This window comes from Lontra canadensis, unplaced genomic scaffold (genome assembly GCF_010015895.1).
Source record: "Lontra canadensis isolate GAN:19392208 unplaced genomic scaffold, GSC_riverotter_1.0 scaffold50, whole genome shotgun sequence".
NCBI lineage: Eukaryota > Metazoa > Chordata > Mammalia > Carnivora > Mustelidae > Lontra > Lontra canadensis.
Window position 1 is genome coordinate 9,130,340 of NW_022631044.1, and position 24,000 is coordinate 9,154,339.

General features: G+C 35.2%; 1 protein-coding gene across 11 annotated transcripts in view; it reads right to left on the minus strand.

Annotated features, from left to right (window-relative positions):
* Positions 1–24,000, minus strand: part of EHBP1 (EH domain binding protein 1) — a 412,862-nt gene that overhangs the window by 39,144 nt on the left and 349,718 nt on the right. For 7 of the 11 annotated variants that reach the window (XM_032873810.1, XM_032873813.1, XM_032873809.1 and 4 more), the window contains 6 exons: positions 21,013–21,160; positions 13,182–13,289; positions 9,303–9,427; positions 6,793–6,931; positions 6,495–6,601; positions 3,702–3,825 (listed from right to left, as the gene is read on the minus strand). In XM_032873810.1, the coding sequence (XP_032729701.1) occupies positions 3,702–3,825; positions 6,495–6,601; positions 6,793–6,931; positions 9,303–9,427; positions 13,182–13,289; positions 21,013–21,160 (751 nt within the window). The remainder of the gene's footprint in view (positions 1–3,701; positions 3,826–6,494; positions 6,602–6,792; positions 6,932–9,302; positions 9,428–13,181; positions 13,290–21,012; positions 21,161–24,000) is intronic. The other 4 variants (XM_032873817.1, XM_032873816.1, XM_032873814.1 and 1 more) reach the window with 3 other exon arrangements.

Genomic DNA, 24,000 nt, shown 5'->3' on the forward strand with positions numbered 1-24,000 from the left:
CTAAAATGGATGTTCGGATCTCAAGCCCTTCTTCTGCCACTGCCATTCTCATCCCTGGCATTTCATCATCTTGCTGCAGGATCCACTGAGGCTATTATATTCCTTTGTTAGTTTCCTGTTAGAGCCTTCTCTTAACATGCCAGGAAAAATGCCCAGTGGTCTAGGCCACCATCCAGGCTCCACCTTCCTCCCCATCAAGATGCAAGAGTTTCAGTGCTAAAGGGGTTGATACTTAAAACCCAGAGATGCTTAAGCTCTGGGAATTGAGGACTGAGGCCTAGGACAACTGTTAGCGTTATTCTAGTGATATTTTAAATTAATAAGTTTTTGTGGGTTTGTCTGGCCTGTGGATGCTAATAACAGTGCTTCTTTTGGAGGTGCCTGGCTGGCTCTGTCAGTAAACTATATGACTCTCAATCTCAGGGTCATGAGTTCAGGCCCCACATTGGGCATGGAGCCTACTGAAAAACAACCAACCAACAAACAAAAAACAGTGCTTCTTCCGGAAAATGTATTCTCAATTCTGCAAAATCAACTTCTAAATAAGCTTTGCAAGCCATTTAAAATTGAGTACATTTCGTCAAAAAGTTAAGAGTTAACATATGACCCAGCAAGTCCAATCCTAGGTATATACCTCAAAGAACTGAAAATAAGGATTCAAAGAAATGCTTGTACACAACATTCATAGTAGCCAGAAGGTGGAAACAACCCAAAGGTCTACCCATGGATGAATGAATAAACAAAATGTGGTTATATACATACAATGGAATATTATTCAACCATAAAAAGGAATGAAGTAGTGGCACTTGCTAAAATATGGATGAGCTTTGAGAACATTATGTAAAGTGAGAGAAGATAGACAAAAAAGGACAACTACTGTTTGATTTCATGTACATGAGATATCTAGAATAAAGCAAATTCCTAGAGACAGAAAGGAGATCAGAGATTTCCAGGGGATTATAAGAGGAGAAAATGGGAAATTATTGCTTAACGAGTAAAGACTTTCTGTTTAGCATGATAAAAACCTCTGGAAATGGCGGTGATTGTGTAACCTTGTGAATGTACTAACTGCTACTGAATTGTACACTTTAAAATGGTTAACTTTGTGATATGCGAGTTTCAAATCAATAAAGAAATTTGTATATAGTCACTATCTAGAAGTATAGAAAAACTGAAATAGCAGATAAAGTATGTTTTGCTCTGTAAAGAACATATGCTGGGAAAAAAAGGACTGACTCAAGAGCTAGAAAACCCAAAAACTTAAGTTTAACCCCTAACTCAGCCATTACTACTTATGCTTTTTCAAATGAGTCATTTCCCTATCTGAGCCTCAGTTTCACCATAGAAGGAATATGGATGCTATCTGCTCTGCTTAGTTCTGAGGCTGAGATTCAGAAACTGCATAGAGAAGTCTAATACATCAGGAAAGAAAGAACTAACTACTATAAATGAAAAGTTGGAAGCATTGGAACCCCAAAAAGGAAAAGGATGAATATATGCTTTCTTTTTCTAACACCCTCTTACTTCAGATGCAAACGAGGCTTTAGGCAAATCTTGAGAAACAATTATTTGGTCTGGAGGAGGGTCAATACAGTCCAGGATAATTGCTGGAGCTTATCAAGTTGAGGAACGAAGTCAATGTTAGTCTGAATCAGCAGTAGCTGACCCAGTGCAGATCAGATTGTGTCTTACGCAGTAAGGAAAATCAAGCCCCAAAGGCAGTCTAGAATCGATCTGTAGTCCATGACTGACTTTTAGAAAATAAATCATCTGTAGGTGGAAAGGGGCCACTTCAAATCTTCACCAGTATTACGTGGGATGAGAAGGAGAACTTGAGTCTGTTTTGGTTAAAATCTTCAATAAATCATGCTCCAAGTATGAAAAAAGGGAGGAAACCAAACTTCCAGCTTTTTTCCTAGTGGCACAAGGCTCCTTGTATAGTAACATCTCATTTATCCAACACAATGAGGAAAGGGCATTGAAAAAATGTGTTTAAAAGAAATTAGCCTCCTCAAAATATTTAAAGGTAGTACTTTAAAATTGTATATAGAAGTTACACTACTTGGTATTTACATTTCTTTATATAGCTAACACAATGAACATTTTCAAAAACCCCTAGAAAACAAAGGGAAAATACAAATATGAAACAATATACTGGTTTACGGGATACTTATTGAATCTACATAAATGTGTAAGACCGAGTGTACATGTAAGTTGTAAGGACAACAATAAACATGTTCTAGGTAATCTAGTATAGTGGGAAAGATCCTGTATGAGAGGGTTCTGGTGACTTGAATTCTAGTCTAGCGATCTGTGTGACCTTGAGCTTTCCCTGTAACTCTGTTTCTTCTGCACAATAAGAAGGCTAAGCAATAGTTCTCAAAAAATAAATTGGGGTGGTTTTTTTTTTTTTTTTGTTTTAAATTTTAAGCAGAACCTTTTCTTTAAATGAACTCTTCCAAGAAGCCTGCTACTTCAAATAAATAAACTCAGAGCTGCTCTGTTTGAAGTAAGGTAGGAAATCCAGATGCCTGTCTGCTTTCTGCTCTCTTATTGTCCTGGCAGCCCCAAGATGCCTCTGAAGAAGCTTTAGGGCTCCACAGAACAGTTTGAAACCCACTGGGCCAGATAAAGCCAAAGGTCTCTTCCTGTTCTAATATGTTCTGATTTCACTAATGTAGGCATTTTCAAATGTCCCATATAAATGCTTATTTTTGGAGGAGTTCTTTTATTGTAAATATATTTTTGGTAATACAGAAGAAAAAGTTCAGGAAAGAATTACTAATTTACTAACCTACTTTACTATTTTACTAATCTAACTTTAATACAGCCAATAAAATTAGAGCAATTAATTGAAGGAATGAATTTTCCACTCCTACATTTTGAGATTTTTTTTCTTAATATAATTTACTTTTAATTTGGTATGAATAATTTGGGTATATTTCTCATTTTTACCCCTTTTGTAGGAGCAGCATTTTTAATAAATACATATATATATCACTTTAAAATACACATGTACACATACACTGCTTTTTTCCAGTAGCTCACTGTGCACTCAGATCTGTACAATCACTATTGGCAATCAGCATTAAATGCCAATCTACCCTCTGGTTAGGAGCTAACTTGCTGTTCCAACCCATTTTTATAAACCTTCCTATATACCTTAATCCTTTCAAATGCAACTGTGACACAAACTATTACAGACTTTTAAAAACCTGTTCTCTTGGAGGAAAAAAAAAAACAAACAAACTGTGGAGCATCAGTAACCAGATAGTATTCTCAAATTTCAGTGATCTAGTCCACGGAGCCGTCCCCTATGCATAGTGCTCTGTTTCATGCAGTACATGGCTTTAGCTGGCCAAATCTTTTTTTTTCCCAATGAATCAGTAGAACAGTGAAGATCTTACTTTTTTTTTAAGCAGTGGCATATCAATGAGGCACAGATGTGTATTCCAACTCTGCATGGATGAGCACACTGTTCAATGGTGCTGGCTCACACGGTATCAGGGCGAGTTATCACTTCCCATGAAGGCACTCTTATCACCAGGGCCCAGAGAGGTGGCTGCAAATCGCAGCCTTTTTATTTTCAAGGCAGTTCTGCTGAACATTCAGGCTTCAAAGATTCACACTTCCAAAACTCTATAAGAGTTTGTGAACGCTCAATTTGCCAAAACTGTTTACAGTGTAATTGGGCACCGTACCTGTGTCCATGAGATAGCGAAGGCGCTTCTCCACCAGCGCGGCACGGGTGTCAATTTGCTTTTGCTCATTCTCTAGTGCTGCCAATTCTCCTACAACATACTGACTGGTGTCTTTGAACCCTTTCTGTTAACGAGAACAAACAGGAAGGAAAAAAAAATCACTTGTAAGTTGCATTTTTCCTTTCTACAAACACTTAGTAAAGCACTTACCTAGAGAACCAAATACACTGTTAGTATCACCCTTAGTATGAAAAAGCAACTCCCCGTGATTCAAAAAATTTTCATATACATTATGTATAGCAAAACTTTTGTAAATAGAGAAAATCTCAGCTGTTTCATTTATAATTCAACAACCAGATTTACCATATTTAAAAAGTTAGCACTGAGAAAAAAAATTCCCCCTGGAGTAAAGTCAGAGTTATTTAAGCATGGACAAGGATAGAAGATAATTTTCCCCTTGGTGACTGTCAAAACAAATATCAGTGACACTTTCATTCAAATGTGCAATATAAAAAAATGGAGCTTTACTAAGTAAATGATTCTTAAAGTATCTACTGGGAAAAAAAAAACACAAAAAAACAACCCAGATTTGTTCTTACAAAAGCACAAAATTAAAGAGACACATTTCTTGATTTTATAGTAAATACACTATTTAAAATACTTTTTAAAAGCGATAAAAGAGAAGTTTCTAATATCTCCAGTTTTCCCTCCAGCTGGCTCCTGTACTTGAAAATGTCATTCTGTTGACGTATCACTAATTATTGTAGCTGCGAATTCTAACTTGACAGGTGGTTTCAAACCTTGCTACATAGGATCTAATGCAACTAGTACACTGATTTGGTTAATCTTCCATCTAACCAAACTTAGATTTCAACTTGAAATTTTACTTTTTACAATCATCTGTGCTTAAAAAATTATCCTTGGAAGTTTTATTTGAAGTAGCAGTTCTACTATAATATACCAGTACAGTCTTAATTTTTACTTTCATATTAAACATTTTAATCATTAGGGGGCATGGTTATTATTTACAGAATAGTTACAAGTAGATTAATTATAGCTCTCTTTGGAATACCTATTCTAGAGCTAAGTTGCCTAAGTAGCTGAGGAATACTGAAGAAATGCTTGAGTGATTACTCTCACCATCACCATTACTAACATCAGCACTTACAACATTATGTACTCAGAGAAACAAATGTGAACAATCTCTTCTATCAAATCCCTTCCCTACCTAGAAGCATATTAGTCTCTAAGAAGCCATGAGGAATTATCTTTTGGTACTCCTTAAACAAGAAACAAAATCAAGAATTATGAGCATATTTTGGAAGTCTCATGATCAATAAACACATCTAACCACACACGTAACATATACCTTTGAAACTAATAAATTCACACATGAACTCAGTTCATACCAGCTTACTATTAAATTGATTTATGGTACTTGACAAACTTAAAGCTAAAATATATTTTACAAAATTATAAAACTGAGAGTTGCTCAGGATAGCATATCAAGTAAGTTACTGTATTTTTTAAAGATTCATAAAAATGGATATTCTCCCATCTTGATATGAAGTAGAACAAAAAAATTGTAACAGAATATGTTAATGGTAATTTTAAAATCTTGAATAACCTGCTGAATGCTTTTTGTACCTAGCAGAGCATTTTCAAAAATTTCATTCCCATCAAAGGGACAAAACAAACATAGTGGTCTGCCAAGACAACAGCAGTAAGAAAGATATAAGAAAGCAAAGATGATAAGCAAAACATAAACTTCATTGTTTTTAACTGACTGGCTCAGCTAAATATAGTAAAGAAGATTTTTTTTTACTATTATATTTTACTATTTTAGTATATACAGAAAAACTGTATTTCTTTAGTGTGAGTTTATAGTATACTGAAGTATTCTGAAACTTACAAATTATATAAAATATTCCATCATGATAGATCAGTGAGCTGTTCTATATACTAAAACCTTAGTACAACTTAAAAATGAGAAGTTTTGAGAAACCTAGTTTGTTGTTTGTAATTCTGAGTGCACTTACAAGGATTTAAAAATCCAACAAAGACTATTTTAACAGTAAAATCAATGAAAGTATTTACACAAACTATAGATAATAAAAAAGTAGCACTGCCACAGAGAGCTATGCTTCCAGACAAAAATTCAAGTTAAAACTTGTTCTTCCTGCTTCTGTCCCGCAGCTGTCCATCAAAAGCAGCTTTCTCCCTGCGGTCTATCAAATATTTCCCTCACAAATCAATTTTACACATGATCAGCCCATACCCCTACTGAGCTGAACCTCCCCGTTAATTAAGTGAAGAAATTACCATATATATTATATTAATGCAAACATCATTCAGCTAGTAATTCACGGCTGATCTGGATAATGGAAAGGTTGAACACCCATTAACCCAAGCCAACAAAATGGGTTGGCTGAGAAATTCTAGCAGGTCTCATGTGACTTTTCCCTCTAACTGCAGCTCTGCGGTATCTGCTATTGTAATAATTAAAATCCTCCTGGTAGATCAATACTGGAATCTCTTTATGGGAAGTGCCCTGATGGAAATGTCTCAAGGAAGCTGGGGCTGTGGAACTCTGAAAAATTCATTTTTTTTATCTGACAATTATCACCACACTGCAGACTAATTCAACAGTGCACCCCTCTCACTCTGCTTTGAATGCACTGGAGATTGACATCTTAAAAAACCTAACATCTCATTTTAACAAATAAAGGCACTATTTCCACATACAGTTTGGTATTATCAGCAATCATGAAACCACACAAAAAATTAATATACATTAAGCACTTCATCTTCTGATGGCTTCCTCTGAGTTTCAGTTATCGCTGCCTTCTCCTCATTTCCTTTCTTTGTATCTTCCTGTATTGATCTCTGCCTTTTCATCTCTTAAAAAAAGGGGGGGGAAAGACATGTAAAATTATTATAAAGCTTGATATTTGTGTATTGAAATGTGGATTTACATTATCAGCTTATATTTATATATGTAAGTATATATATAAATATGTAAAAAATATATATACAAAGCTAGATACTATTAAATCATAAGATGGGAAAATATTTTTAAAAGCGTTCCTACCTGGTCTATTCTCAACATATTGACTGAAAGACTGAAGTTGAGTTTTCCTGACTGTAGAATCCTTGCTGAACACAACAGGATTTCTAAATCGTTCTGTTGCTTTTTGTAATCGCTCAGTCCGGAGATCTTCTGTGCCATTCTAAAAGTAAAACATAGTAAGACAGTCTAGATCATATAAACATGAAATTACATATTAGTAAAACAACTTCTACTGATTTGAGATAATGACAAATCAGAAACTTTTTGAAAGAAAAAGGATCTTAAAGACCTCTCTAAATAGTTCAACTACAAGTTCTGTTCCCTGGAACCAAAACTTTGGGAGACATAGTTCAGACAGAGGATCACTCTTGATAACTTTGATTCATTAGACACTGTAAACCCCTGTGTCTTCTCCCAGTGATATCATTTAAAAGCCATGTTGTTTCTGTCTGTTCCCCCACTATTCTGCCCCCTCAGTTTGTACGGTCCCACAGACTTGTACGACAAGAAGAACTAGTTTCTAATTTTATGCCCATTGAGATAAACCACTAATGCTGGATGAAGGCTAAAAGGTAGGATTATAATACTACCCCACTGAACTGCATTTCATCAGCTATAACTTTCCAAAGCCAGATTTGTAAGTAAGCCCTTTACAGCTAAGGAAACTACAATTATCTTTTCCAGAGCTTCCTATGTTAATACTGGTAACAAATTCAAATGGTTCTATCAACAAGAAATATCCCAGAAGACTGAACTACTGCGATGTGTGGAAGCTGCAGATACCGAGGTGCTGTGTACCAAACAAATATTTCATTTTATACCTAATCTTTTATTATTTTTATTAAGTGTTTTGAAAGTAAATAGGGAAAGGCTAAGATGCATGACTAATAGCTAAGCCTGCTGAATGCTGAAACTGGTTATCAAAAGCTACCAAGACTTTGCCCTTCCTCTGCATTGAGACAATCAGTAATGAGGGACTCCTCCAATGGCCTATTCTCTAGCCTCAAGGAGGCCTGGGATACAGAATCCTCAAGGGAAGGTAACAGTTTATCCTTTTCCACAAACACAGAATGCCTCATTTATAAACGTGTAAACTGCATTTTATTAAAAAAAATAAAACCCCAAATCAATGCTGAAAGCTTCAAGAGAACAGATGGACTCTATATGTTCTTTATAAGCACCATTTAAAAATTCTTAACTAAAAAGATTCACACTAGGACAAGCTGTTTAAAGCACACCTTTTGTTGAAGTAACTCTAAAAATCACTACATAAGAGCTTTATTTAGAAAGCCAAACCAATTTTATCTATTTAGACAATTAAACCTTAAGAATAAAATTACCTGTTTCATTTTTGAAGTTATAGAATATCTTTATTATTGGGATCATGCTTATAGTATGCTAGCTCTGTAGCTAGGACAGGAACAATTTTGGCTTTTATTTATTTGTTTGTTTAAGAAAAGTGTGTATTCTTACTGTTATCATTATAATAATTGCCCAATAGTTTAAAACTCGAGTCTTTATCAAAATAAACAAACACGGCTGCATTTTTTGAGGCTTGGCAACATGCTAAAATATCAGTGCGATTAGCCAGCAAATCCCATCTTAAGAAACGTTTTTATGACTAGGGACTTCTGCCACTTTACAAATGTATTCCTCTAAACCCACTAATTCAGTTAGCCCTTTCAATCCATTGTATTATTCTTAGGCCAGCGTCATTCTGCATTAAATCCACTGCAGAAAGCTAAATTGAACGCAAAAAATCAGACCTGATCCAGGCTTCCTTTTGTTCAAAGACAGAGACCAAAAGTCCTCTGGTGATGCCACACACTTTCATCACCAATTTATAGAAACCAACAATATAAGGGAAAACCAAGGAAAGTCATTGTTTTGGGACTTCAAAGCATCTCTGTGTCAAAGGAAATCCTTTCAGTCAGCAGGACAGTCCCCATCGTCCGCAGGTGGGTGAAAAGTTATACAGCACTAGAAGTGCCCTAAAGCTACAGAAATATTAATGAGGCCATGTGAGGAAAAGGGAGATGGATGGCTTCGTGGGGGATAATATAAATAGCGTAAATCTAAATAATCTCATGTGGCATTTTGGCTAAACTCTTGCACAAGTTAAGATTTATATTGGCACAAAACACCAGCAAGTATCTCTATATACAACCACATACCATCTTCATGTATTAACATTAATTCTAGTTCACCTAAACAGGTCAAAGGTTGAGGATGACAGAAAAAAATGCTGGAGTTCTCTTAGCAATATTCTTCCTAGTAAAATATTAATGCATATAGAAGTCAAGAATAGTTTCTACTTTCACCAACACATCAATTTAAAGTAGTAGTTTCTCTGGAAAACAGTATATGAATACTGATTACTATATTGATACTAAATTGGTTAGCTAGTCAATAAAAAAATTTGTATCTTAATCTTAACATGAAGAATTTGTAAGATTGATTTTAGGATTATAAAGTGCCAGAGGAAGCTAGAATACACAGATACAGAGTCAAATATTTCAGCTGAGGTTTACCTTAATATCTTGCTCTGAGCTCTCAGTTAGGGCTTTCTGTGCAGCACTGGAGAGTGAATTTGACACCTGTGGCTGAGCTTCTAGGAGCTTCTTTAGCTTCAAGTCCACAAACTTAGTGTTTTGTTCTGTTAAACAGACAAATACTATGAGTGACTAAGATGCATTAAGATGTGCAGGCTATCAATTTAGGGGACATCATAAAAATATTACTACATTTTAAATACATTAATTAGGCTTGTGAGATAACATACCAGACCTGACAAATGCAGAACTTTCAAATATATATAAACTGTAATATGCACTATATAACTATAGTATAACTGAGCCGTCTTTAGTATGTTAACATATTCTTCTTTTTTTTTTTTTTTTGAAGAACACTTCTTAAAAAATTTATTTTTTAGAGAGAGAGAGAGAGAAAAAGCACATGTGCATGTATGTTGGCAGGGGGAAGGGCAGAGAGAAAGTGAGAGAGCATCTCAAGCAGACTCCTCACTGAGCACAGTGCCTGATACGGGGCTCAATCTCACAACCCTGAGATTATGACCTGAGCCGAAATCAAGAATCAGACGCTTAACCAACTGTGCCACCCAGGGGCCCCTATATTTTCTTTCTTTCTTTTTCTTTTTTTTTTTTTTTGGTCAGAGAGAGAAAGCACAGGCAGGCAGAATGGCAGGCAGAGGGAGAAGCAGGCTCCCTGCAGAGCAAGGAGCCCGATGTGGGACTTGATCCCAGGACGCCGGGATCATGACCTGAGCCAAAGGCAGCCGCTTAACCGACTGTGCCACCCAGGTGCCCCTATATTTTCTTTTATTGAGATACAACTGTTTTATAACCTTGTGTAAGGTTAGTGTGTACAATGTGCTGATTTGATACATTTATGTAATGCAATATAATTACCACCATAGCATTAGTTATCATCGCTATCACATCATATATAATTATCACTTCTTGTTTGTGGTGGGAACAATTAAGATCTAGTCTCTTAGCATATTCTTTGCATATATATACACATACACATGCACATATATATATTTCCCCCCAAATCAGTCCCCTTAAAGAATAAAGTCAATATAACTAAGACCATTCAGTTATACTATATAATTAATAGCGGCTATGCTTACCTGAAGACCCAAGCCTGTATTAGATGTATACATGTATCTAAGTAACTGCATAGATTATACATAATAAAATAAGCTATCTACAAAGTAGATATTTAAAAGAGGCAATACCTTTTACTCCTAAGTAGATATTTAAAAGAGGCAATACATTTTACTCTTAAGTTATATTATTTCAGCTTCAATTCTTCTAGTATATTAAATTTATACACATAATACCATATTAAAATAAGTTCTTAACATGATCTCAGTCATGTATACATTGCTAGAATCCAATGTTTAAGAGTGTACATAGGTACCCAGCATTGAAACAGGGCATATGTTTAAAAAATACCTTAGTCTTAGAAGGTAGAAATACAGCAATCACATTTTAGAATGTATTAAATATGGATAGAAATTTAAAATAAATAAAATATAGCTATCACTTTTAAAACAAATAATTTCAAATTATTTTTAGCAGCTACGTTCATCTTTAATAATAAAATAATTCAGAAACAAATGGAAACAAATAATTTCATTTAAACAAATTCACTCAAAGCAACTCTTTAATAAAACGGTTGTAAAAAGACATGCCAACCATTTGGTGAGTGATATTTTTCATAAAGATTAATAAGTTTTCTAATTATAAGACTCTTAATAAATGCTATTATCATTACTTTCATGCAAATTGGTCAGTTTATATTGCCAGGCCTCTCTTTTAAACAATATCTGATGAACTATGGTCAAATCAAGATAAAGATTAAACAATTTATTATTAAAACATTATGACTTTTACATACATATTACAAAAAGAATTTTGGGAAAAATAGAGAAAGGCTAAAAATCATAATACATGCTACGTGCTTCCAGATTCCAATTTGCATTCCTATTTCTTATTGCCATGAAATAAACTATACTCTGGATTACAAAGTCTGTCCTTGCATATGCCAAGACTTATTGGCATGCTTGAGACTTATAAACAATATATTAGTTAACTCCAAAAATAGGTAAAACTGAGATGTGTTTTCTTGTTTGGCATACATGAAGTAGGAGAGTTTTTAAAAAAAGGATAAGAGTCAAGCCTGTTAGCCTAAATATATATATATATATATATATATATTTATATATTTATTTTTTTTTTTTTTTTTTAATGTGATTGGAAGTATTGGGAGTGTCTCTTCCATTTTCAAAAAAATTTGTTTTATTTATTTTCAAGTCATCTTTACACTCAATGTGGGGCTCAAACTCATGACACCCAGATATTAAGAGTCCCATGCTTTACTGAATGAGCCAGCCAGACGTCCCTAGCCCTAATATTAACCAACCTTTAAAGTATTCTGTCAAGTTGCTACAACTAAAACCAGAAAACTCCCTTCACCTTACCTAAGAAGTGGCTAATTTTTTCTGTCTTTGTAATCTACTGCAAAATCAGAAAATACGTGTCACTTATTGACAATGATTTTATACTTCCATAAATTGAATTATAAGGCCTTAAATCTGTACCTATGGATGCCCTCAGCAGGAAAGGGGTGTTATTGGTTTCTGATAGAGACTTTGGTGGTGGTTGTGGTGAGGGGCTGAATAAGCAACAACAAAAAACTCATTCAAAAAGAAAAAAAAAATCGAACTTACCAAGTTCTACTATATTTTAAATAGAAAGAAGTAAAAGGTAGTCCCAATTTTGGGTTAAACATTCAAAAATTTTCCTTAAATATCAGCATTCCCCTGGATTTGCACAATTATAAATATGCTGACTTCTATTTAGTAAAAGTATAATTTAACACTAGACCATGAGAGAGCTAATAAGGAAGGGCATGGATTTTCTTGGGTGCTCCTTACAGTCAGGAAGACCCTGGTTGAGTGTTTCTTGGAGAAATGACAGCATGATTTCAAACAGAGGAAGAAGAAACCAAGCAGGTTAGCACTGAAGGGGCATGCCAGGGTTGGGAAGAAGAATACATATTCTTACACCCTTCAGCTTTTTACAGGAAAAGACAAATTAGGGACTTTGCCTCCTCACCTTTAAGTCACCACTCTTTATTGCTATAAGAATTTAATTCAAAAAGCACTTATGGAACCTCTCATGTATACAAAGCTTTGGGTTGTTACCAGATGCTGACTTATAAAGGCAATGCATCTGGAATACTTACCTATTAAACCATGAGTAAGAATCTTTATATTTTAAACAACAGTTCAGTGATTATTGATATAATATTTACTGACATAAGATATGAGATTAATTTAATAGTAATCTATATAAGCAGTTTTCAAAGTGTCTTATTGTAATTAGATATGGAGTAGTATAAATTAATTTGTTGGTATTATTTAAATATTTAAAATAAGCACAAAATTTGCAAAATAATACTACTAAGACCATCAATTCTAAACCACGTCAGAAAATTTGATCCATGGTTGACATTTACATTTGAAGTATTCCATATGTATGACATCTATACCTCACAAGAACACATCAAAATATTTAGGCTGAGATGGGAAACCAATTTTTCAATGCTTATAAATTATCTCATACAATAGAAAATATAAGAATAAACTTTAGTATGCAAAGTACAATTTATTATTCCAATTGTACTGTTAATTTTAACATTAAATCTAAAACAAAGTAACACAAATTTGATGGAAAGTGGATTTAGCTAAATGATTTGTGAGGGCATAAGATGTAATAAGACTACAAAAAGAATTTGTTATCATTATTGATGAGATAATAATAAAAATATAATGATAAAGTTTGCCATGCAGCAGGATGCAAAATACAATTTGAAATTACCGGGAGTATCAAGGTCACTTTCTAAGTTAGTAAGTTCATCTCCACCTCCTACAACAAAGCCTTCAGGAATCTCCTCGTTAGTATCTATCTCAATATTATCATTTTCATCTGTAGGAACATGTAGCAATAATGTTAGTATATTATTTCTATTTTATATCATTTATCCAAAACACTAAAGTAGAAAACTTTAATGACAGTTACTCAAATATGGTCTGATAGAGATCAGCAAGAAATCAGTTTTAAGTCACTTTTCACTATTAGATTAACATTTATACTTTACATTCACATGTCAAAGTTGAATTGTCACATCAAAGCAGATACAAAAGTTTTGACAATTTACCACACGTGGTCTCTGAGTCACTGAGCTCATCAAGTCCCTATATCTTAAGTTGTAACGTGTAAGTAATCTCCAGTAACAGCATACAAAAATAAAGTTGATTTGGTAATAAAGTCATTAAATGGTATTTCTAAATTATACATTTTTAGCATTTATTAGATATAAATCTATAAAGAAACAAATCATTCTTCATAAACTTGTAGCTATATTTAAATCATTTGCATGAAGATTTGAATGCTTTTCTACTATTAATGAATATTATCATAAAAGCATTATGGAAAAATTAAGAGACAAGGTGAAGAATAGAATAGACAGTACCTTCTGCAATGATTCAGAAACAATTTGAACAGTACATCTTGGAAGATGACACCTGGGAAACCTATGCAAAACTAAATACATGGAAAGAGGAATCTTACACTATTTTTTAATACACTTAGTAAAATGTTTTAGGTTACAATTAATTAGTGGAGGGTTTTTTTTTTTTAAAGATTTTATTTATTTATTTGAGAGAGAGGAAGAGAGCAGAAGAGCAGGGTGAGGGGCGGAGGGAGAAGCAGACTCCCTGCTGAGCCGGGAGCCCAATGAGGGGCTCATTCCTGGACTCTGGCATCATAACCTGAGCTGAAGGCAGACACCGAACCAACTGAGCCACCCAGGTGCCCCAGTGGAGGTTTTTTTTAAACGTTAAAATTTTCTATTTTATACTTTTTTCCTTTCTAAATCCAAGTGATAAAACTGGCTAAGTAGTTTTGAATTTTATGCATTTGAAAAAGCATACCACTAACTGGATATGCATGTTAGAGGTTTAGCTTTAAATTTTTTTATTGACAGTGTATATTTTAGAGAAATACCTGTCTAGCCCTGAAAGTCAAAGAATATCCTTACTACTCTACAGTTAACATTTTATCGGGCAACTTTTATTAAGTGAAGTATTACAACATTATTACAATTGAAAAACTCCAAAATTCCATAGTTTTGGCTTAATCCTTCAATATCTGTCCTTTTCCCTGCATGCCTTTGTGTTTGATTTGGGGCCTCCCCAAGTAAATACTTACTATGATCGTCAGTATTAATAATAATAGTTTACATCTATTGAAGATGTTCTGTGTACTACGTAAGCCATTTAGAAGAATACAACAAAGAAAAAAAGATTGAGAAATGACCCTGAGGAGGCGGGGGAGACATTGCTAAGTGCCTTCAAATTGCTAAAGCATTATACTTGGCTACATTATTTAAGTACAATCAGTTGAGAGATACTTTTTTTTTTTTTTTTAAGATTTCATTTACTTATTTGACAGAGAGAGAGAGCATGCACGATTGTGCACACACACACATAAGCAGGGTGAGGGGCAGCCAGAGGGAGAGGGAGAAGCAGACTCCCTGCTGAGCAAGGAGCCTGACTTGGGGCTTGATCCCAGGATCCTGGGATCATAACCTGAGCTGAAGGCAGACGCTCAACCGACTGAGCCACCCAGGTTCCTCTGAGAGAATTTTTTATGTTAGCATCTTCATTATCCTCAAAAATTCTTCTCTAAATAATTTTGCAATAAACATAAATGAATGAACAAGGATTTCCTGAGTGCTAAATAAGTGTTTAGAACACTTCCTTGTATTACTCTGCCAGAGAGAGTTTACAATCAGTTTTTAGAGTGCAGTACTTTGTTGCTGCCAACCAGCCTCTACTGATTATTACTGACCATAATTAACCTAGAGTGAAATCATAAAATTCGACATTCATTCTGCATACTGTATCTACAATTTGCAAAACACTGCAAGATGTTGAAGAGATACCAAATTGTAAAGACACTTAATTGTATTTTAAAGGTATACATTCAAGAGACTACAAAACTATGTAGGACAGGTAAGTGTTTGGGGCTAAAAGTAAGTTACAGAGCAAATGCGAAAGATGAAAGATTACTTTTTGCCAACAGTACCAGGAATTGTTCTTTGGAAGCATTAACCTTCAAAGTATACTTGAAAGGAAATAAAGGGAGGTAAGTCTTGAAAGGCAAAAGTCCAGAGGGCCCTGAAGGGCAGAATGGGAAGTTTAAATTCTACTTAATGGGAATGGAGAGATACTGGTGCTCTAACATGATCAGCACTGTGTTCTTTAAGAGTAGCCTATAAAAGCCATTTTCTATCTAAATGTCTTATTGTAATGAGTTGTCAATATGTATAAAATAATTAGTAGTAATACATGCATTGAAGTTTATGACTTTTATAAATTACAGGCACTTCAATATTATTCCTAAAGTATCACTTTTGCTTACATTCTGATATGCTTTCTTATGTGAAAAAAAGTGGTCAAGGGATTGCCCACAGGTGTGTACTATACATGTGAAATCATCCTTCATGGGAGCAAGACTGCTGACCTAGATGTCAGACTGGAGAACTGAAAGGCTGGAGGCAGGAAATCAAGGTTGTAGACTGTGATAACCTCCAGGCAAGCAGTACAGAGAGCCTAACCTAGCATATAAGAATTGGGAGTGGGTATGATGTGATTTGAAAACCTACTGGCTGGATGGTTGGTGGCTGGGGAGGGATAGTGAGGAGGAGAAGGGTGAAGCAGACATCAAAATTGACCCTCCTGTCTGAGTGACTAGAAGGATGGCATTGCAATGAAGAGAAAGAGCTCAGTCTGGAAATGTGGTCAGATATGGGTAGTTTCAGGTTCCAGGGATATGTAGAAAATTGTCCTTCCTTTCATTATTCATGTATATAATCCTTGTTTCCTGTGTGATGTTAAATGGGTGCCATTCATTTTATTTCCAGCAAAATGAACTCTATTTACATTACCACTCACCAGCAATGCTGAGTGAGTTAACTCAGTGTTTATAAATGTATGGCTAACCTTAGATAAAAGGATTACTATTGAGGAGGGCAAGAGTAAAAATTGATCTCCTATACAGCTCAAGTCTTCTTGAGAATGGATTTCTACTTTCTTTCCATTCACTGGCTTCAGTTTTTAAGACATACCCTTGAATTCTTTTCAACATTAATGTTATAGATTTCTTAACACCTATGGAAATAGTCTAAAAGCATTCTAGCAGAACTAAAGTGTGCGCGTGTGCATGTGTGTGTGAGATAGCATGTATATGTCTATGACATCTATTTATCTACTTATCTTTATGGCTAATAACTGAAAACTTAGTAGATGAGCATGGCAGAAAGTAAACTAGAGACCCAACAGAAGTTGTTTACAAATATGGCATATATAATGTATGCAAAAAAAGGTAAAAGGAGATTGGATATGCACTGGAATGAGACAGTGCATTCCAGCTGACACTGAGCAGCACTATAAGCAAAATGGGAATCCCAGTGGTATGATTAATAGCAATAAGGCCAGTGTTACAACACTTATCATTTACAAATAAGTTGAATGAGAAAAAAAAAAGGGAATCTGGTGACAGTAAAAAAAGCACTTTTACATAAAGACACTGAGGTGATCATAAAGATATATTCAGAAAATATATTCGGAAAAAATTTTCTCATTTGTATCATGATTTTTAAATTCTCACTGAAGGTACCTATACCATTAATGATTTTTAAAGTTACAGAAATCAAACATAAGACAGAAAACACAAGTATAGTTATTAATAGAAGCTGAAATAAAAATTACTGAAGGCCTATAAGATTTCATTTTGGTTTAACAAATTTAGATGTCTATTTGCCATAACTAAAATAAAAACAATACAGGTATACAAACATTTTCATGGATGAAATTTTAAAAAATTTCCTTTATACACTTGAAATGTAAAAACAAAGAACACCAGTTTATCTAAGTCAATGAGTGGCAAAAATGTCCATTAAAAAGTTAAGAGACCCTAAGCTAACTCAGACCAAAGTGATAAACTATAGAATAAATAAATAAATAAATAGAATAAATAAAATACATATTATGTTTAATAAATCATATATTATATAGTAAATATATGATATAATATAATCTTAAAACAGGATAGATGCCTCCTTCCAAGTGGCCATGGACCATTAACAAAAGTTTAAAATTTATTTGGTCATAATAAAAGCTTATTAATTCTCAAATTTACTAAGTTTCCTTTCCTCACTGAGACAGGTTGCTGCTTGGGAACAGAAAAAAGCAAGCTTTTCAAGTAGGTTTGGGCAATGAGTCTGAGTAATGATCATGTTCAACACATCCCCAGGCTGTGTTTCCTCGTTATTATTTCAGCTCTTGACTATCCTTCTCCTTTGTCCCTCTGGAACACTGCTTCCAGAATCTTCCTACCCTCATTCTCCATCTAGGCTGGTCCCTACTCATTTCTCTCTTCTCCTTTCACACTATTCCTTATTCAGACTGGATGATTCCCACTAGATAATAGAAGAGTAGATACTAATTTGTTAATTTCCCCCCCTGACTTATCAACCTCATAAGGTCATTTTCCCTTAGGAATTAGACTCTTGTGAACCGAAGTGAATTTCTAATTTGCTATGCAAGGGTCGGCAAACTATAGCATGGGGGAAAAATCTAGCACACCACAGCTTTGGGGTAAATAACCAGCAGGCCCATTCATTTACATAATGTTCAAGGCTACTTTCAGGCTACAAGGCCAGTAACGAGTAGTTTAGACAGAGACCACAGGGCCTTCAAAGGCTAAAATATCTACCTTCAGCCCTTTTTTTCAGGAAGTTTGCTAAATCCTGGCCTAGCACAGTGACTCTCATGGCTCATTAGATAAATGCATATGTATAATAGTTGAATGTCAGGCAGGAATTTGTCTTAACAGTCTCTTCCCCTACTCCCAACCTCAACAGCTTCAGCTTAGACCTTGAGGCCAGAGCAAACCTAGTCTGATCTATATACCTTTATTGAGGTCAGGGAATACACCTACTCCACTTGTTGTAGGTCAACCTTAGCTCTGATCAAGAGCCTTCCATCTGATATGTTGCTGCTTTCAATATCCAAAATATAGCGTGTCCCATAGGAGAAATGGACCCTGAAGATCCAGGTTTAGACCGATTAACATCTTGAAAAATGAGTCTGTCACCTGTTTAATTGTGGGCTAGTTTGCTCTAAACTTGGGAAAACCTCTAACCTCATTCACGGGGAGAATGGATGAGCAGCTGGACTTTGCACTTAGCTATTTGTACGTAGCATCTCCAATGGTCCTGTGTGGTAGGTGTTATCATCCCTGTTGTATACGTGAGATTGACATCACACTGATCTTCTTAGGGAACAGAGTCTAGACTCTTCCGGTTTTCATTAGCTTTCAACTGAACCCCGTTCCCTCTTCATTTCACCTGGCTTCCCCTGTTCAGTCTATACTTCTTTGCTACCTCTGCAAATCCATTCCTCATTTGTTTTTATTTACTTTGTTGACTACAGAATGATGCCAAAATCAGGTCTTCATGTTCCCTAGTTACCAATTAGGGAAGATACCCATTCTTTGGGTTGTCACACTGATGAAGTCTCTTTACCTAGTCTAGTCCGGGCTTAGTCTCAGCTGGGGTTGGATTATAGTGGTAAGACAGGTTATACAGATGACCCTTCCTATCTATGACTCTTCACAAATGAAGAAGCTTGGCTTTGATTATTAGAAGGCATATACCTGATTGATGGGGGCACAAGGTTTATCCATAAAAATAAAATAGATGAAGAAGATATAAAAATAGATATAAGAAAGAAAAGATGAGGATCAGTGTGCCTGAGTCTTCCAAAAAGCAGATCAAGTGGCACCTTAGACTAGGAGGAGAAAGGAAAAATGAGAAGGTATAAAGGAAGAGGCAGCTGAAAGATCTCATGAAAAGAACAACAGATCAGGAGGGAGCACATGGATAAGAAAGTTAGCAGCAAAAGACCAGTCAGCACCAGTGCTGGAGAAGACTTTGGAATGAGCTCCATTCATGGTCTTTGATAAAACCTTAATTGTCATCCAGTGACATCTGCCTGAACCCTGAGACTTCATTTTAACATTAACCAAACTATCTAAAAATAGTAATAGCAAAGAGTAATTAATTAAAACTTTTAATTCTTAGCCTTCCTAGGGTTTATAGCTTATTTAAGATAGCATTATTATTTGCTCACCACTGAAAAAAATATTAAAAGAGACACTGGATGCCTCTCTATCCTATTATTATGATGAGTTTATGAGTTTCTCCTATGAGTTTATGATGCCACAGAAAGGGAGCATTAGTAGCTTTAGAATATTTTATATGGAGGGTTAAGAATATGAGTTTTTTCCCTATATTCTGAGATATAAAAAGGCAAAGATTTTTATGACTTACTTAGAATACCTGGAACTTTTATGATGCCAAAGAAACATCTTGTTATTAATAGTAAATGAAAGCAAATTATCATAGCATTATATAAATGTAGCTATGAATAGTTACTGATGTTACTATAAAACTGTGGTAGACAGTATAGAAACTGCAATAAAAATTCTGAATGATAGGAGTTGAAAAGTAAGATGAAGGATTTAAAAAAATAAACATTCTGAGAAGACCAGAGGGACAGATACACAGCTGTTTAGGAAAGCAGTTTTCAAATTTATGGGATGGAAAGTTATATGCTATAGGCCTTAACTGGAATTCTCTATAACAGGAAGTTTTTAATATAAGGAATCAATTAGAAGTAGCAGCAGTAAGTTTCAGTTTCCTTTGAAGAAACTTATCATCGACCTTGAAATAGCTTCTGTTTCAGTTCTCTAAGGTCTTATTCGAGTCCACACTTGCCTACTTTTCAGAGTGATCTTAGCATTCTAAGATTAACTCAGGACAAGTACCTGGCATGTTTTGGTAGATAAATAGGTTATACACCTTTCAAATTAAAAACAAAACAAAACAAAACAAAAAAAACCCACCCAAAACACAAAAACCCAGAGGTCTCTTGAGTATACTCCTCTTAAACAAAAATGTAAAAAGTTCCAAGTCAAAGATGCCCAAATTGAGCATTAAGAGGCAAAATCAAAATTCTCCTTAATTGTATCTATAGTCCTGTCCTAATATCAAGCTGAGAATAATTTTTGCAGATACTGAAGAAGACCTTCTTAGAATAAGGAGACTAAGAAGAAATGGATATGAGGTTTACCCAAAATCCTTACACATCAGGCTAAGAGGCCAGATCATTGTTAAAGCTACTTTCTAAAGATCCCCGAGTCCGAACAAAAATCTTTCATGCCAAAGCTCACCACTAACAAGTCTCGTGACCTTGATGTTGAGAACCTGATTGCATTTTACTCACAATTAATGAGGCATCGTGGGGAATTATAAACCAAAGTTTGTATGAGTTTTTTCCTAAATCATATTCTAAGAAAGTACTTCTAAGAAAGTTAAGAATTAAACCAACAAGTTGATTTGGAAAACAGCAGCAGTTATCTTCTGATTTACTAAGCTTCCTGTAGGTTTTTTGCAACATATCAATAGGTTAGAAACTTATGTATTTGATGCAACATTTTGAAGTAAGAATAAAATGTCCCGAAGGTTCACTGCAGATTTCTGGGTTGTCTGTAGAATATGATACAAGATTCTTTAACTCACCTCCAGATGCCTTTGACCTTTCTTTCAACTTTTCTGCAGCCATTTCACCATAGCTGGGAAGTTCTGACATCTTCACTCCAGATCGAGCTTCTGCTATTAGCTGACGAGCTCTCTCTCTCAGCTGCCGACGTCGCTCTTCATCTTGCTGCTAAGATATATTGAACAGTTGCCAACTCAGTAATTGACAGAAATGCAATTTCATTTTCAATCTGATCATCATGATAGTAACTGGTTTACAGCATGGTGCTTGGCCCACATTATAAATAGGATGCTCTATATCAGTTGGATGTCACACCATTTTTAAAAGACATCCTAGAATCAGATTTTTAAAAAATATTTACAAATTACTGTATTAAAATATCTGCTAAAAACTCAAACTAGCCTTTAAAGAATGCTTGGCAACATATATAACTGAGAAAATAGTAGTGACTATTATTAATAAAATAATCAGGCTTACAGAAAAAAGTCATAATACTAAAAACAGAATTTCAATTAATACCTTATTTTTTGAAAATAGACTTTAACTTGCTATTTTCTAATAAAGGTATAGAGAGAGCACTGGCTAACAGACATCTTCAATATTATTAAATGCTGCTACAGTATATTGATCATATATAAGAAATAGTATTTTGAGGGGGCTGGAGTAGAATGGAGATAGTATATTAGTTATACAAGTTATAGTTGTTGGTAGTTTTTAAATCAGAATTGGGTACTGATGTACTATCCCCATTCCTACTCCCTCTCTCCCCAAAATGCACATTAAGAAGAAAAAGTAACGGGTGCCTGGGTGGCTTAGTCAGTTAACCATCTGCCTTCACCTCAGGTCATGACCTCAGGGTCTTGGGATCAAGCCCTTACACTGGGTTTCCTGCTCAGCAAGCAGTCTGCTTCTCCCTCCGCTTCTGCCCCTTCCCCCACCACTTGTGCATGCACCCCCCCCAATAAATTAAATCTTAAAAAGAAATAAAAAAAAAGAAATAAAATCTAATATGGTATTTTAATATTTAAAATAACTAAAACCTAAAGATAATAACTGAAATTTCTGCTTACTTAAAAAAAGATTATAATGAATACTAACAATCAACGTGAAAGTTCATTGTAAATTGGAAAATACATAAAATACGGCATTATAGCAAACAAACTTGAAATAATGTGGCCCCAACATACCTTTGGCAGTGTTATCCACCCTTAACCTCTCCCAACCTCCATAAAAGTTCACATCCATTTCACACAGAATTGCTTGTACAGTATAATTTCATGCCCAGAGATTTGCATATGTCATTTCCTCTTCCTGGAATGTCCTCCCATTTTATTTAACTTCTAACTCATTCTTCAAGATTCATTTTAAATCCACTAAATTTCCCCTGACTATTCTTCCCTCCTCCCCACTGGTGGAATAAAGCTCTTCATCTGTGTAACTACAGTTTTGTGGGTGTATGTGTGTGTGTTATTACTTTTAAAAACTGTCAAATTACCTTTAACTGTACAAATGCCTCCTTATCAATAGAACTAAGCTACGTGAAGGAAGGAGCAACATCTAATTTATCTTTGTATCTGGTCCTTAGGACATAGCTTGTACTTGGTACTTGCTATAGAAATTTCAAACACAAAAACTTGTAACTTATACTCTCAAGTGTTTCTAATATAGAGCAAGATAAAATGGTCACAATAAGGAAGTCTGATCAAACTGCACCAAGAGTTCAGAAGAAAGAACATTTCTGGGGCACGTGGGTGGCTCAGTCAGTTAAGCATCTGCCTTAGGCTCAGGTCATCATACCAGGGTCTAGGATTGAGTCCCACATCAGGCTCAGGGAGCCTGCTTCTCCCTCTCCCTCTGCCTGCTGCTCCCCCTGCTTATGCTCTCTCTCTGTCAAATAAATAAATAAAATCTTAAAAAAAAAAAAAAAGAACATTTCTGTCTGAGGGAAAAACAGAAGGGATCACGGCATCATGGAGGCATAGAAATGGTAGTCAGAAGTTAGAGAAACAGTAGTCACTGTTAGAGAAACTAGGAGGTGGGAACAACACACAGACACAGAGTCAAGAGAGTACAATGGAGAAAAAGCACATAGTCTAGTTTTCCTGAGCACAGGGCAAAAATAATAAGAGAAAGACAAGGCAAGAAAAATAAAGCTGGGCAGATAAGACTGTAGAAGCCCCGTCCAACAGGGTGATTGATTATAAAGAAAGTAAGGGTCAATTAAAGGTTTGGTTTTGTGTGTATGTCCTTTGAGTATGTGTGTCTAGGAGAATGACCAACCAGAGGTGCTATTTGAGAAAGATGAGTATGACAACAGTGTATAAGACAGGATGGCACAGGGAATCTGGAAAGAAACTAAATAGAAGGCTCTCATAACAGTCCAAGGAAGCTGTAATGAGATCCAGAAGTAGGATGGTGGCAACTGAAATGAAAGAGACAGTGTACGAATATATTAGAGGTAGAATTGGTACCTATACCAATTCTTGGTAACCAATTAGATGTGGTGGAAAGAAAGAAGCTGATTCAGTTTTGAAGTTGGGCAGCTAGTAAAACTGGGGCACTAGCTTTAGGCACTAAAAATAAACTAAGAGGAGCTATAGGAAGGGAGGGAGAGGAAGTTAGGAGTAAGACAGATTGGGTTTGAGAGGCTGGCTGGACATCCAAGTGAAAATGCTAGGAGGTAGTTGGGAAGTGAAATTCATGTTAGGAATGAAGTCAAACTATGACTACAGATCTGAAACTACAGGAATATTTGCAAGTACCTGGAAAGATACAGAGAAAAAGGGGAGCTACTGACTAAAATGTGGAAAATATCTGTATTTAGATGAGAAGAAGAAAAGGATGTAAAGAGCAGAAGAACCAGAATGCTGATATATCATGAAAATCAAAGTACAAGAGACTTTCATGAAAAATGGCTGCAGTAAATGTGAAAGGTTAGTGAGTCTGAACATTATAAAGGATAATCAACGGGCGCCTGGGTGGCTCAGTTGGTTAAGTGTCTGCTTTTA